Source organism: Apodemus sylvaticus, chromosome 5, assembly GCF_947179515.1.
Source record: "Apodemus sylvaticus chromosome 5, mApoSyl1.1, whole genome shotgun sequence".
Taxonomy (NCBI): domain Eukaryota; kingdom Metazoa; phylum Chordata; class Mammalia; order Rodentia; family Muridae; genus Apodemus; species Apodemus sylvaticus.
Window position 1 is genome coordinate 46681292 of NC_067476.1, and position 16212 is coordinate 46697503.

At 38.8% G+C, this 16212-nt stretch overlaps 1 protein-coding gene across 4 annotated transcripts in view; it reads right to left on the bottom strand.

Annotated features, from left to right (window-relative positions):
• Positions 1–16212, bottom strand: part of Scn9a (sodium voltage-gated channel alpha subunit 9) — an 81146-nt gene that overhangs the window by 45588 nt on the left and 19346 nt on the right. For 2 of the 4 annotated variants that reach the window (XM_052181151.1, XM_052181152.1), the window contains exons 7-13: positions 15729–15792; positions 14432–14573; positions 12502–12708; positions 7766–8053; positions 5602–5940; positions 2733–2862; positions 1611–1849 (exon numbers count right to left, since the gene is read on the bottom strand). In XM_052181151.1, the coding sequence (XP_052037111.1) occupies positions 1611–1849; positions 2733–2862; positions 5602–5940; positions 7766–8053; positions 12502–12708; positions 14432–14573; positions 15729–15792 (1409 nt within the window). Of the gene's footprint in view, positions 1–1610; positions 1850–2732; positions 2863–5568; positions 5941–7765; positions 8054–12498; positions 12709–14431; positions 14574–15728; positions 15793–16212 lie in introns of all 4 variants that reach the window. The other 2 variants (XM_052181149.1, XM_052181150.1) reach the window with 2 other exon arrangements.

Consider the following 16212-nt stretch of genomic DNA (forward strand, 5'->3'; position numbering starts at 1 on the left):
TCCCACTTCCCTATCCTGGTACTCCCCTACAATGCTGGATCAACAGGCTCTTATTAGAATTCCAAAGATACAAACCTTTAACAATTGAGCAGCCATTCTTTGTTAATATACCTCTCCCTCTCCTTCTCTCTCCTTCTCTCTTCCTCTCTCTTTTGTTTCTTCTATCTATCTCTCCCTTTGTTTGTTTGTTTGTTTCTTTCTTTCATTTTCTTATCTATTAATCTGTCATCATCTATCTATCTGATCATCGATTATTATTTATTTGATCATCTGCCATCCATTATTTATCTAGCTTCCTTTTTTTCGAGACAGGGTTTCTCTGTATAACCCTGGCTGTCCTGGAACTCACTTTGTAGACCAGGCTGGCCTTGAACTCAGAAATCCACCTGCCTCTGCCTCCCAAGTGCTGGGATTAAAGGCGTGCGCCACCACCACCTGGCTGTATTATTTATCTAGTATTATGTATCTATCATCTATCTATCATCTATATCTACTTTATTAACTTTCTATTATTTATCTACATATTATTTATCAATTTTCTATCCAGATATCTCATATTTATCATTTATCATCTTTCTATCAATTATATATTTAATAATCTATTATATATCTATTTATCTATCATATATCTACTCAGATATTAAAATTTTGTCCCAATCTCTCTTTCTATTCTTTCTACTCATAGAGTAATAAAGAACATGCTAAGTCAACTTCTGAAGATTTAAAGGCACAGGAAGAAAAGGACTTAACTCTCACGGGGCAGATAAAGTTAGATATCTAAAGCATTCACTCACATAAAGTGTATTGCAAAACATAATTAATTCAAGACACAGTTATCAAAGGGTTGAAAGACGTAACATAAAAAAAATCTGCCATTCCTTGTGGCGTACTTTGTCTCAAAGAATTCAGCTGAACAAGCATGTTTCAGAGAGAAGGATGAGAACATTAAAAAAAGAAAAAAAACCTGGGGTTGTGGTGGTATATAGGAGTCCCGATGGGGCTCCAGAGTTTATGTGCTGTAGTAAATTCAGAAAAAAGACTCTGACTTTCATGATCTAGGCTTCCATTTGTAAATAGAAATCATGTAGTTCTGTATTTTGCCAAAGAATAGATGGAAGGAAGAAAAAATTCTAATGCAGAAATCTCCCAATATTTGTTCGAGGTGATTACTAATAGGCAACTAAGTCTGGCTTCAAACCAGAAGCTTTGAGATAATAAATGTCTGGATAACTCCCTACCACTATTTCAGAATAATACACTTACAGTGTTTCTAAAAATATGTGGAGTATGTATCCATTTATGAAGTGCAATGTGAGTATAAAATGAATTTTTAAAAATGTTCAAAAGTTTAAAAATGTTGACATGTATTTTGGCAGTTAAAAAGCCATTGTCATTCCTGAAATAATCACACATAGGAAGTATTGCTATATTTTTAAAAACAACACTACTGAAAAAGTACCTTAAAATAGTATATAACTTAACTCACATGGTAAATTCTGTGCCTGCATAATTAGCTGTAGGCTTACAGGTTTAAAAACCGGAAGGAGAAGGCAAGGTGACACCCAATGGGATAAAAATGTTGGGGACACAGCTCACTCTAGAGAACTTACCAGGTTCCCCACTGCAAGTACATTTTTGAATTCATCAGTCATTGGATGGTGCTCCATCGCCATAAATAAGGTGTTTAAAACTATGCAAATGGTAATTGCAAGATCTACAAAAGGATCCATTACAATAAAATAGATGAGCTTTTTGAATTTTATCCAATATGGAGAGCAATTCCAGATTAAAAATGTGTGAGCAAATCTGTACCACCATGGTGGACATTTTTGTCTAGATTCTTCAAGTTCTGAAAAACAATAGCAGCAAACATGAAATCATTCACTTGCTATAGATTATCCACTACCAAGTAGAAATCAGCAATAAAATCTAATATTCAAACAAACAACATGGTTTAAGTTTTATGTAAAAATATTTATTGGTGAGATGAACCAGAGAAAGGAAGTGAGTGGCATTAATGACCAAATGCAGGCACATGGGTACCTCTCAGATAATATACACCAGCACAGGGCTGAGTAGAAGGCTCAGACATGCCATGTCAAGAAGATCTGATCTCTGATCCCTAGAATGCAGGTGGAAAGCCAGGAATATGGCTCATGCTTATAATCCTAACACTGGGAGATGAGGCAGGAGAATCATCTGGATGGGTAGTCAGATAGTCTGGTTGAATCAGTGATATGTAACCTTAGTGAGTGATCCTATCTCCACAATTACCTGGGGCCAATAGAGGAAAACCTTCAATGTCATCCCATAAGTGCACACATGCATGTATGTACATACACCTCTCAACATGAGGTTATCATTGCTACCGATAAAACTTTTTTTTGTGAAAGTAATGTTCATCTATTAAAATTTTTACTTATATAACACACATGCATACTATACTTACATATATGTAAATTTCAGTCATGTTTATTAATTAAAGCAACTTTCTTATTTGAATGAGCACCTGTTTTCCAAGCGTTTAATAGAATAATACCATGGCATATAGACTAACTTGCTCATGAGATTTTTAACTCTTCAGTTATAAAAATCAGCATTTCTTTTTTTAGTGGTTCATTTTCACCCATAATATCCTTTGAGTTATCCTTAATATCTTCACACATCTGTTTAAAGGTGGCCACAGTTTATACTGATTTATCAATACATGAGGTAGAATTACTGTTACATACCTTCCACAGTGTTGGTTAGAATGCTTGCTCGGCTCATTGCTCTTTGCCTGAGGTGTGGGTCATTCAGCATGTCCTCAGACAGAAAGAAAGAACTAGAGAGTCTTTTTTTGCGCATCTGATTAGTTGTGCCCTAAAGGAAAAACAAGGTGACCAATTCCAATCTTAAGAACTAAACTCTAATATAACATAGGTAAGAATAAAGTAGGGGTTGGGTAGCTGTAATTATTAAAAGGAGAGATTTGGTTGCTAGATTTAAATGGCAATGCTGCTACTTTCTAGTGTTCAAGAGGGACACATGTTCATCATGAATAAAATGCATGTAAGAAAACATCTTGCCTCATACACTTGTTTCTGGTTAAGAAGCAAAGCAACTGTTCTTCTCATTATAGCGCTATTGTGATCTCTCTGCATATACAATGTAATTCAACATTTGCCAAGGGAAAGCCACACATGAAAACTACCAGACGAGAGTTGTAGAGGCGTGTGTATAAAGGGTACTATCCAATACTCTGATTTTTGTAAATTTTACTCCCACGATTGTTTATCGTGATACCCACACGAATGAAAACCACTTTAGGAATTTTTTTTTCTTATGGCTGAAAGAATACTTTATGGCATGATGGGTGGATAATGCTGAGTGACTCAGTTTGAAAAAGGTGTTCAGGACAAAAGGCAACAGTTGCAGCATGGAGAGGATGTCTCCATCTCAAAGAAGTGACCATGATGCAATGCTGAAAGTCAGACATGCAGGAATATGAACAGAGGCATGCCAGCCATATTCATCTTTAAGTGAAAATGCTTGGCTTCCAAGCACAGCTGCAAACTTAAGTTTTTTTACAAGACTATACTGGTCGTTTAAAGTATACACTCCATACCCATAATATACATAAACAATTATACAACTCTACAGCTGTCATGTACTAGCATATATGTACTATGGGATGGATAGTAGATACTTTACTATATGACTATGAGTAAATTATTGTAAGGTTGCAAAGTTGTATATAGTCATGTATGCATACACATCAAAATATATACATGTATACATACGAAATATTTGTATATATGTATATGGGCATGCGATGTGTTTTCTCTGCTCTATGCTCTAATATACTTTTCTCTCCCACATAAAAAAGAATTTGGCTATACAAATCCTTTTCCATATGGGCATGTATGCAGTGTAAAGATTTTATTGTCATGCAAGAACAGACATGTACATGTAAACTGTACACTATGCCTAGCCTCTATAATAATCACATTTGTAATTCTTCAGCTCTTATAATTTTTACTTTTGTGGTTTTGAGTTTTTCCCCTCTCTGTTAAAAAGCAAACTCTGAAATAAAACACTAGTTAAAAAATGTGAACTCAGCTTCAAATACAACATACGGTGCATAATAACATTTTACAGATTACAAACACCATTGAAAGACAAAGCCTGAGTGCCATTTTGTAGAAAGGTAACATGCTACTTCCAAAGAAAAGCAGCTTAGCAGAACGGCATGTGTTGTCATGCAAGCAGACAGGTTGCAAGTTACCCCAGAGCACATGCATTACTTTTTTTTTCAAACTGAAATGTGTGTGTGGCTATAAATTTGATGGAACTTCAATGCTCACTTGAGATACTACACAGTTTGCCATGATAAACAAATGGATGCATAATGTGTGATGGAGGCTTGCTGGGTTAACGGCAGTCCGTGCTGATATCTGCTAATGCAGAATAACATAATTAGTGAGTGAGACATGTATCTTGAAAACTCCAGACTGGTTTCCAGGCCAAACATGACATGGTCTAAGCTGTCAGTGATTCAGCAGAACTGGAACTTGTTATATCAGAACAGTTGTATTTTTAAAGTTATGTTTATTTGTTTAGTGTATATATTTTGGATATTTTTTACTGATAGACCTCAGACACAATATATTTTAAATGAAAGAGGTACACTTCATTTGCTTAGAGGAATAAGTACAGAGATTCTAAACTATATACAAGTCTGGAAACCTAATGTCCTTTGCAGACAGAGTGGAAATGGGGGTTCAGAGCATACCCCTAGGGCACAGGGCCTTTGTAGATATGTCAGAGCTGCTCATCAACAAAGGTTACATGTGAATATTTTTTCTCCTGTTTGCAGTGATAGTAATATATCATCTCATTCAGATGGTGCAAGGCTTAAGAATGTGTTTGCTATTTTTACTGCTGTTATCAACAACCCAAGTAAAAGTCCTTTGCAATAAGCATATATTAAATAAATAACCTGAAATAAACAGAAGTAGGTTGCCAGGGTTCCTGGTATATTACAGAGTGGAGCCTGTCTTCTAATAAGGTCATCCTATCCAATAGGCTAAAGGCATCTTTTATAACTGTTTCCTAAAGTGATGCTTTTAGAAAACCTGTAATCATAACATAAATGTAAATATTTTCTTGCATGAGATATCAAATGTCTTTGTTTATTTAATTTTTATTTTCAAAATTTTAATTTTAAGTGTGTGTGTGTGTGTGTGTGTGTATGCTATTATGCACATATATGTGCAGTATGCACTGAAGCCAGAGAGGAAGCCATAATTACGGTGGCTATTTTTGTGAGCTATGTGGATTGGGCAATGTGCCATACGATCCTTATTCGCAGAACCATCTCTCTACTCCCATATAATAGATTTAAATTAAGAGATTATAACACCCAACTTGAGGGTTTGAGCTGTAAATTAAAGCTGTGTTTTCACAGAGAAGGCATCACCAAATGCAGAGCCATTCACAGGCCAGAGAGCAGGCCCCCCAGCAGAGACAATGACTGACACGCGAGTAAGAGCTCAGCCATGCCTGAGCTAAGGAAAACATCCTTACGCTGTCGTCGGAAGTTGCCTTATCTATTATCACCTCTGGAAGAAGCTGTCCATTGGGAAGCATGAGGGCTGGGGGTCCATCAACAAGCGACACCACGCCATTGCAGTCCACTGCACTGTGCATCTTCCCGTTCACCGGCAGCACTGGCGGAGACCTACTGGCCTGGCTGATGTTACTGCTGCGCCGCTCTCGGGGTCTATGGGGTACGAATAGCGAACCCCTTCTGCTCTCGTTGTCTCCAAAAATGCTGTGCTCATCATCAGCGAATTCTGTCTCAGATCCCAGATCTCTTCCTCGCCCCTTAAAACTGAAGAGACTCGTTCTGCTGCTGCGCCTGGCAGAAAACAAGGACCCGCGAATGCTGAGTGGCGACTGTGGGGGGAAAAAAAAGACAGAAAGCGTCTGCTGGAGCTCCTATAAATAAGAGCAGACTTCGTGAAACTATCACTAAATCTTTAGCCTGAGACCAGTGATCCTGTGTTTGTTGAGAAGAAATCTATTTAAAAGAAAAGCAATTAAAAAAAACAAAACAAACCCAATTCTAACAAATAAAGGCTGCAATGATTAGAAGAATTCATCCCCAGAACAATGAAAAGGATCTGTCCGATCCTAATACTAAAACTCATCCTTTAGTTTTTTTCAACTCTCAGTTCCTAACTTCTATTAGACACTGAAACTTTAAAATTGTATTTATTGTTGGGCAGATGGCCTTGTGGTAAGGCATGAGTCCGGAGATGAGTTGTCTCCTTCCGTGGTAAGGCCTGGGGAACTCACTGGTTTATAGACTTGCAGGCAGTTGGATGTGCCTTAAAGGTGCTAATAGCCAGTGGAAGTAAGAGACAGGGACTATTACAACTCTGCCCTGATGGGGTGGGGATGTTGTTTCCCAACAGGAAAAACTGTCACCTTCATAGGACTGCCATCAAGGTTAAACTCTTTCCATAAGTGAACATTCAGAACAGATTACTTAGAAGTACTAAATCCAATACATGCAAGTGTCTGGCAGGCTCTGGGAACAAAGGCAAAGGGAAAGGACACAAGCTTTGCCATGGGACAGGCCTGGACTCCCTCTTGTCTTTTTTTGTGCTGGTATCATGGATTCAAGTTCTGTTTCCCTTCTGGATTGTAGTGTTTACAGATAAGGATGGGTCCTTGTTTTTAACTTTTGCTCTTATCTGGTAGTCCTAAGAGGCTGGAAACTTCAAACAATGGCAAAGTTCGTGACGTGGCGGTGGAGGTAATCCTGGACAATGCACAGAGGAAGGTCAGGTTGGGAGAACCCAGAGCACAAAGGAATGTTTGAAGTATTATGGGACGGGATGCTTGAGCATCAGGGAAAGAAAATGCTGCTGTGACAGGAGAAATTAGTGAAGAAAATTACCAGTGAGAAGGGACTGTCAGGTTGGGAACATGGCAAAGTTAGTAGTGTGCTTTGTCTAGTACGCATATGGTCCAAAGTTCAAATCCCAAAACTGTATAAAGTGGGTGTGGTGACCAATTCCTATTACCCCAGCACTGGAGAGGCAGAAGGAGGAAGATCAAAAGTTCCAGGTCGTTGTTGGCTATAATAAAGGGCTTGAGACCCGTCTTGGGGGAAAAAAGAAAAACAGTTTAAGAGAGGCAAGAAAAGAGTGAAAGTCTTCAGCTACTGTGAGCATCCCAGTTAGGGAACCGGAGTCCAGGAAGATAGAGGAAGCTGAGAAAGCGAGCCACAGCCTATTGGTCATCTGCATAAGATGTGACCCTCGGTCTTCAGTGCTGGTTCATCAGAGTGCCCCACATGTATATTTCTGTGTGAACAGTCGAGGTGGGCGTGTGTGATGTGTGGATGCTTAGCAGCTCTGGAGCTGTGGCTCGTGTCATGGGTTTGTAGGCAACCGGGATATGGATTCAATGTGAAAAACAAGACAAGGAGAGGGACATTCTGAAGTGTGTGTGTGTGTGTGTGTGGTGGGGGAGTCGTTTACAAACCAATGCTTAGGATGGAGGATGTCAAAGGCACAGGCAATTCCGAGTCGGTGCCTGGTGCTTTGTTACACACTGGTCTATGGCACTGAAGAAGGCAGATACAGCAGTCTAGGATTAGACTCCCTCCCTCCCTGGGATTGACCTGATCTCTCCTGGGCCTTGACCCCGGAGTTAAACCTTGTGCTGCTTCCTTTTGTCTGTGGAACCCTGCCGCGTGGGCTCGCAGTACCTGGTTGGGGGTGGACAGCCTCTTTTCCCGGGTCCGGTGCTGCCCCTCCACTCCGAGATGGAAGCTTTTCTTTCGGATGCTTTCCTCTGATCCCGACTTGGACAGCTTCTCATCGTCACCCTTTTCCTCGCCACTGGACAGCTTCTTTTGGTTCTTTTTCTTTCTTCGGTTTCTTCTCTCCTTGGCACTCTTTGAGCTCAGCCTGGAGGTTTCTGAAGAGCTCTCAGAGAGTCCCATAATCCTGCTTCGCCCTAAACTCGTGTACTCAGCAGCGGCTGCAGCGATCGCCTGTTGGACCAAGACAATCCCAACATTTAAGTAATTTCCAAATTCTGGAGCAAAAAGCTGCAGGTTACCCATCCTGTACATGAAGTTACATGGACAGGAAGTTACATTATGTTTTGTTGCATTATGACCAACAAGTATACAAAGCATATTATCTTCCTCTCACACATTATAATAGAGTATCAGTAGCTTTGCAACTCAATGCTTAGGTGTTAAGAACTTCCTTTGACTTAAGCAAATTGAAGTATTAAATGTGTTAAAGTTTTACAGGTACTTTTCGATATAAAATTCAAGTAGATTGTGTGCTAATATGTTTGTATAATACGTTTGCATAAACCTTTGTATAATATAAATATATAATACAAAATATAAAACGTTTGTATGTTTGCAAATTAGGTAAGCAACTCAGTGCAACCAGTAGAATCAGGTACTCAATAGCATAATGAAAGTGGAGTATCTAAAAATGAAAATGAGTTACAAAGGAAATACTGTGTCAAGAAAAATAGCAAAGGTCAATGACTATCTTAAGATTTTGGTGAACTCTCAGAATCTTGGTGTACTTGGCACAGAAGGTAGCTATATCACCTCTTTGAAGTGCTCTTTGAAAATAGTAGAATAGCACAAGTTTCTACCATAGGGTTTATGACATCCCTGTTTTGTTTTGTTTTTTTTTTCTGAAAGACATGGTATTAAGTTGCTTCTAAACCTTTATGTTTCTACCCACCGACTTGGGCTGTCCTTAGCCTTTTACATAGAAGCTTATGTTTTTTTACAGTGGGAAAACAGTTAATGCAGATATGCGTAACTGGCCTAAGTAATGAGAATAAGAAACAAGTGTTCAACCCTAAATGGGGCATCTCTCAACCCCCTCCCCACACAACCAGGCTCAGGGAAGATCACAGCAAAGGTGGTAAAAATGATGCAATGGGGTGGGGGGGTTGCTGGAGGGGGTCACTGGGAAATGTGATATCATTTGAGATGTAATCAAATGGAATGATTAATTTAAAAAATATAGGATTCAGCTGGGCGGTGGTGGTGTACGCCTTTAATCCCAGCACTTGGGAGGCAGAGTCAGGCGGATTTCTGAGTTAGAGGCCAGCCTGGTCTACAGAATGAGTTCTAGGACAGCCAGGACTACACAGAGAAACCCTGTCTCAAAAAAAATCTATGTATATATGTATGTATGTATGTATGTATGTATGCATGTATCTATCTATCTATCTATCTATCTATTTATCTATCTATCTATCTATCTATCTATCTTATCTATCTATCTTCTATCTATGATTCAGATAATGGATATTAGAACTATGAAATGTTGGCTTCTGGGCAGGATGTGGCCATCTTGCTCAAGAACCCATAGCAACGGAGGTTATAGGCACAAGACCTGTACAAGAGCAAACCAAACAAATTTCAGACAGAGATGGCAAAGCTTCTGTCTGGGCCCCACCCCTTACTGAGGAGCTACTGGCAGTTAATGGCAGTGGGGAGGGAGATTCATAGGTCTTTGTGTGCGTGGCCATTGGTAGTTTTCCTGTGGTCCAAGGGATGCCCCACAATCAGGCACCTATGGGCAGTACTAATTATACTTAGTGGGTTAGCAAAAGAAGCACTTGGAATTGGGAAAGGGAAATTAGGAATAACCATATTTTATTGTATATGTGTATGAATTTTACAAGACTAAGGAAAATTATTTAAGAAAACTAGACCAATAGGATGTAAAAAAATAAGTAGAAAAGTACTTGGAATCATACCATCAGAAAAGAGTTGTGGTACATAATTCTCTGGATCATTTATGTATTTGTGAAATAGTTAAATTGTGAGTGCATCCTATCATCCGACCTATTATTATTTTATCAACTTTTTCCTCAGGGCAGAACTTTCTCAATATACATAATTGTTTAGATGAAAAAAGTGTCAAGACACAAAAATATCATAATCCTATCACAAGTTCTTGGACATTTGGAAAATGAATTGTATTTCTGAATTTTAACTCTACATTTATTTATGCAACTATGTTTTTCTGAATCACTGATCATTATTGCCCTGGGCTAATTTGAGAGTCATTCAGGAGATTAACTATTCAAATGCCCTGAGAAGTTTTAAGGCTTTTGATGTTTGAGGTTATCTGTGTTTGAATATGTCTTTCCAGCCTTTTCTATGGAAGAATACTTTTGCAGAGGTTTATCAGGCACCCATGTCTTACTTGTAAGTGGTTTTAATCACTAGGTGGCTGTTTATAACATTAACAAAAGTTAACGAACACTTTCTACTTTGTAGACTAACTGTAACATTGCAGTCAAAATTTCTTTTTTTTAAATTCGATATATTCTTTATTTACGTTTCAAATGATTTCCCCTTTCCAGGATCCCCCCTCCTGGAAAGTCCCATAAGCCCTCTTTCCTCCCCCTGTCCCCCAATCAACCCCTTCCCACTTCCCTGTCCTGGTATTGCCCTACACTGTTGCACTGAACCTTTCTAGGACCAGGAGCCTCTCCTTCTTTGTTCTTTGGCATCATTTGGTATGTGAATTGTTTCCTGGGTATTCCAAGCTTCTGGGCTAATATCTGCTTATCAGTGAGTGCATACTATCCCCAGCATGTAGTAAGGATACATGCTCCACTATGCTCATAGCAGCTCTATTTATAATAGCCAGAAGCTGGAAAGAACATAGATGTCCCTCAACAGAGAAATGGATGCAGAAAATGTGCTATATTTACACTATGGAATACTACTCAGCTATTAAAAACAATGAATTCATGAAATTCTTAGGCAAATGGGTGGAACTGGAGAATGTCATCCTGAGCAAGGTAACCCAATCGCAGTTAAAATTTCTAATGATAATGAGGGTCACTTCACAAAACAGAATCTGTCTGGTACTATCAACTAACTTACAAACCTGTGACTGGAAAGATATTAAGCCCTACTTGGGAACTTACTAATGCTAACTAACTAAATTGACATAGTGACAAGCTGCCCTTTAAATAGTTATATTTGTTCCTGTCAACAGATGCTATTCTCAGTCTTCACTGAGAAACTGTTCTTGCCAGTGAAATGTAATGAATGAAGAAATGTTTGGCTGCTCAAGACATGGAGAATGACAGCTGCATGTTGGACATTCATATCCTTCTCCGAGGTTGTAGGAACAAAACCACAGTGGTGACAGAAGAGTTTAAGAGCCCAGGGGACAGGCATGAGAGCCATGAAGTCCGGTGCTGTACCAATGACACAATCAATGCAATCATGACGTCACAGCAGCAGAGGTCAGGGGAGGGCCCATGTAGCTACTTCCCCTCTGCTGAATTGTGAGCTACTGATGGATTGTGGGAGAGACAAACATTCTCTTGAGCCTTGTACCAACTTGTGAATTCACCAGGCTAAAGTGAGTAGTAGCTAATCCATGGACACAGACAGCCCTGACTAAGTGCAATGGGTTAGGGGAAAAAGGAAAGAAAAAGACATGGCCGTGAGAAAGTGAATAGAAAGGGAAGGAATTATGAGATAATTGCGGGGAGGGAAGCAAGAGAGGGCTAGGGTGGAAACAATCAGAATGGACTGTCTATGAAGTTTCCAAAGAAAGCTGCTATAGCTGGAAATGTATACACAATTCTTATATTCTTATAAACAGAATGTTGAACCATTCTGGGTCATAGGCATATAATCGACATCTCAGACCATCAACAAATAAATACAGTGGTGTATGCTCATGGCCAACCATTGGATGGGGGTCCCCAATGGAGGAATTAGAGAAAGGACTGAAGGAGCTGAAGGGGTTTGCAACTCCATTAAGAAGAACAACAATATCAACCAACCAGACACCCCCCAGAGTTCCCAGGTACTATACCACCAACAAAGGAGTACACATGCAGGGACCCATGTCTCCAACTGTATATTTAGTAGAAGATGGCCTTATTGGGCATCAGTGGGAGAAGAGGCCCTTGTGAAGGGGAATTCGATGCCAGGGAGGTAGGAGTGGGTGGGCGGGTATGGGAGCACACTCATAGAATCAGGGGGAGGGGGATGGGATATGGGATTTTCAGGGGAAACAAGGAAAGGGGATAATATTTGAAGTGTAAATAAGTTAAACATCCAAGAAAAAAGAAAGGAAGAAAGGAAGAAAGGAAGAAAGGAAGAAAGAAAGAAAGAAAGAAAGAAAGAAAGAAAGAAAGAAAGAAAGAAAGAAAGAAAGAAAGAGAAAAAGGAAAGGAAGGAAAGAAGGACTCACGTTGACCTTTGGGGGAAAAAAAGGAAACTGGCAGATTGTTGTGTAAGTCTCAGTTTTGAGCTCATTCCTTCAAGCATATTAGAAACAAAAGGATGCTATTCATATAGAAAACAGAACATGCTTCTTTCAGGCCAGAACAAGGGTAGACTACAGAAGAAGGAGAATCTCCATGGAAAGACCTTTGTCCCGCCCCCTTTACCTTCATATTTGTACAAACAAATACTACCTCGGCTTCTTCCTGCTCTTTTTTGAGTCGGTCTAACATCTGCTGAAATTCTAACTCTTTTTGTTTAGCTTCTTCGATGTTGGCCTGGTTCTGTTCCTCGTACGCCATGGCTACCACAGCCAGGATCAAGTTTATTAGGTAAAAGGAGCCCAGAAATATCACCACGACAAAGAAAATCATGTAGGTTTTGCCCGCAGCACGCAGAGTCTAGGGGGGCAAAAAAGAGAAATGGTTATTTTAATAATACAAAAATTTCACTGTTTTTTATTGTGGCTGGTATATAATGAACATGTAAAACAGATACTTTTGTATAATTTTGTTGTAGAAAGATAAATGAAGATAATATCTTTGAAGAAAATCAGTATTAAACAAACTTTTCAGTATAAAAGATACAGCAATGTTATATCTGCATTAGGGTTTAATTCTTCATTAAAATAAAATTTAATAATATAACAATTCTTTGTTTTCCATATTATTAAAATTAACATTAACCTAACCGTCCATGCTGTCTTTTAATGTTTTGAAACAGGCTCCTTTTGTTGTTAGATTCTATTCTTTCCCTTTTAACACATAAATCACAGTATCACACTTTGACATAGATAAAAAGGAATTTATCTATTGATTTAGTAGATATTTACTTTTAAATCTGGGATAACCATTAATAATTTTTAAATGCACTGTCTTCTGCCATGCAGCACATTTTTAGATTAATTCAAAATAGTGCAGAGATATTAATAAAAATTATTTACTGTTGAAATACCTAATGTTTTGCTACTCAGTCCTTTGCTCTATCAGTCCATTATAACTATTGTTTTTCTCTTGAATAAATTGCTAAGAGTGGAATCATTAGGCCTATGAAAATGCTCATTTTGATTTTCATTAACTTTCTGCAAAGGTTACTACCAACATGTGAGAAAGCCTAACTTTCATATCTCAACTTAAATATGCCTATTTTAGACTTCCCTTGTAAAATCATGTCAGTGGTTTTATTTATGTGTCTCTAATTTTGAGTTAAAGGACCTTCTTTTCTATGTTATTAAGTTGCGGACTGCTATGCTGGTCCATGACTGTGGTACTTGGTATGCTTATTGTAGGATAAATCAAGACAAAGCATGCGAGGCCAGCTGTACAGCATTCTAAGATTCCATTTCTCCCCGCAAATTATTTCAGTTACTTTTATTTTCTTACAAGAGGTTTTTTAATATAATTTTATAACCCTTTATAATATTCACAGAAGTACATATATAATAAGCCCATAGCAACTCTCAGAAAAGAAATTCACGGTTACATGGAATAACAGACTACCTATTTCAACCACTTTCCTTTGGGGATGGGGTGCTGAGACTCCGATTAAATACACAGAGCCCATAATGAGAAGCACTACGCTGGAGCAGATGGCTGTGTGAAAGGACACTTACAAAATGGCAGGTTGCTATTGTAAGCTGAGTAATATTTAGAGGGCCACGAACTCCAGAGGAGGAAGTAGCTGACAAGGGAAAGGAAATTTTGGAGAACAGAGAGTTCATTGTGAAGAGTGTTCGACACCAAAGCATGGTGGACGCATTACAGGAGAGTCTCACAGGTACAGCCAGCCAGCCTGCGCATGTGATGAACTTGTTGAGTCTGCAAAAGCAGCTCACGAGAACTGCAATGTTCTCTGCTCTTTTTATTGGACCCAATGGATATAGAAAAGAAGATGGAAGACTTAAAAATTAACGCTGCTCAGAAGACAGCAATTATTGATGACTTAAGAACTATCTGTTCTCATATCAGCGAATTGTCTGTAATTTTAATAATGCACAGTAGGGAGTCCCAGACTGTCTGCAGAAATAAAATGAAAGCAGCAGCAATTACAATAGCTCATAAGGCAGGAGACTCATACACCAGACACAGACCGCCTTCAGGCATGCGTGTTTCTGTTGCTGCTCACCTGTTGATAAAGGTTCTCCCAGTAATCCTGAGTCATTAGCCGAAACAAGGCCAGGAAGGCCCAGCTGAAGGTGTCAAAACTTGTGTAGCCATAATCTGGGTTTCTGCCAGCCTTCTTACATTCATACCCTTCTGGACACTGCCTACAGATGAACAAGAAAATTATAAGTCAGAATATCTTCAGCATGTAGCTAAGGAGTAGAGGTTTAAGTGTGAGGATCATTTGGGCGGCTCAGTATTGTGCAAGAGTAAAAGCATATAATCTGGGGTCAGAAAGGATGGGTATACAATCCCATTCTACCATTTACTACTTGACTATTTCTCCAAATTACTTAAATTCTTAAAGATACACTTTCCTTCAGTGGAAACAACAAAATAACTTACCTCAAAGGCTTAAGATTGATTTTGAACTTAAAAAACATGATTTTCCCGCTTTCTGTCCATAACACCATTTAATCAATGGTAGATGGCATATGTCACATTAAGTTCATCTTCTCAAATCAATAGGATTTGATATGAAGGCCTCTGGCAAAACAACTTCTCTGAAAGTTATTCTTGGAATGAATTAGTCCCAAGAACAGCAATGATAGAACATTTGTGAAAGTTCATAAAATGATTCGTGGCTTTAAACCTTTGTACTTCCTAAACTGCCAGATGGGTTTTCAGTTGCCTTAGAAACTGAAACATCGAAACAGGAAACATCGTGTCCTGTGGCCTTGGGGGAGGGGCAACCCTGTTGACTTTGAGGTTCTCAGAGCCTGATGAAGAGATGTCTTGATGGGAGGGAGAACAGGAGCAAAGCTCCCCTGGAAACTGGAGGTGCAGCATGGAGAAATAGCAAAAGGGCATTTGCATAAACAGAAGGGTCTCAAAATACCTTTACCCTAGTCTAGTGGATCCTGGGCAGAGGCGTCAGAGCAGTATACTCGGTTATCATATTGTGTTAAGCAATGGAGAGCATGGAGATAGAAAGAGACTGATGGTTTTGTTATTCTCCCTTCCAAGAAGAAAGCCCTTAAACTAGCCAACTAACTTTGAGCTTTTAGGAAGAAATTTTTGTCTATTTCAAGATTCCCAGGCCCAGTATTTTGTTTTGATTGAAGCTTTAGCTCATGGTCAGCCTTGCTTTCCAGACTACGCATCGCATCAGCTATAAACATTTTAAAGTCTGTGTTCTCCTTGCTAGATAAGATGAGCCAAGTCAATGCCAGGAAATTTGGGAAAATTAATACAGATCTGCTCTTCAGCATGATATTTTTCTTTTGGAACAAACTGAAAGCAAAGCAAATGTTACATACCCCGAATCTGTGCTGAAACCGCAAAGAAGAGCATCTTTGGATCCCTCCAAGTAATAAAAATATTCTGTATAGGAAGAGTTTGAACAATATAACATTACAAAATGTAAGCTGTAAGAGTCATATAGCAAGTGGGTTCATGAATATCGACATACATCCAAATATTTAGGCCCGATGCCTGCTAATGAGCATTCATTCATTTTTCCATTCTTATGCTTTATTCATAAAATATCTACTTAAAGTTTTTACGTACCAGTGAATGGTTATGAGATAAAAAATACGATAAACAAAATCACTAGCTTTGGGGAGGTTCCTTTGTTTGGAATATATGGATGTTGGTGTATATAGAAAAACATAATCCATAAGTAAATAAATATGTGTAGTGATTTCAGACAGCTTCAGTCTTTAGTTTTTACACAAGAGTTCTAGTGGTTGAAGGCTTTTTCTTCATTGCACAGAGTCAGAAATAGTGTCTTTGGGAATATTA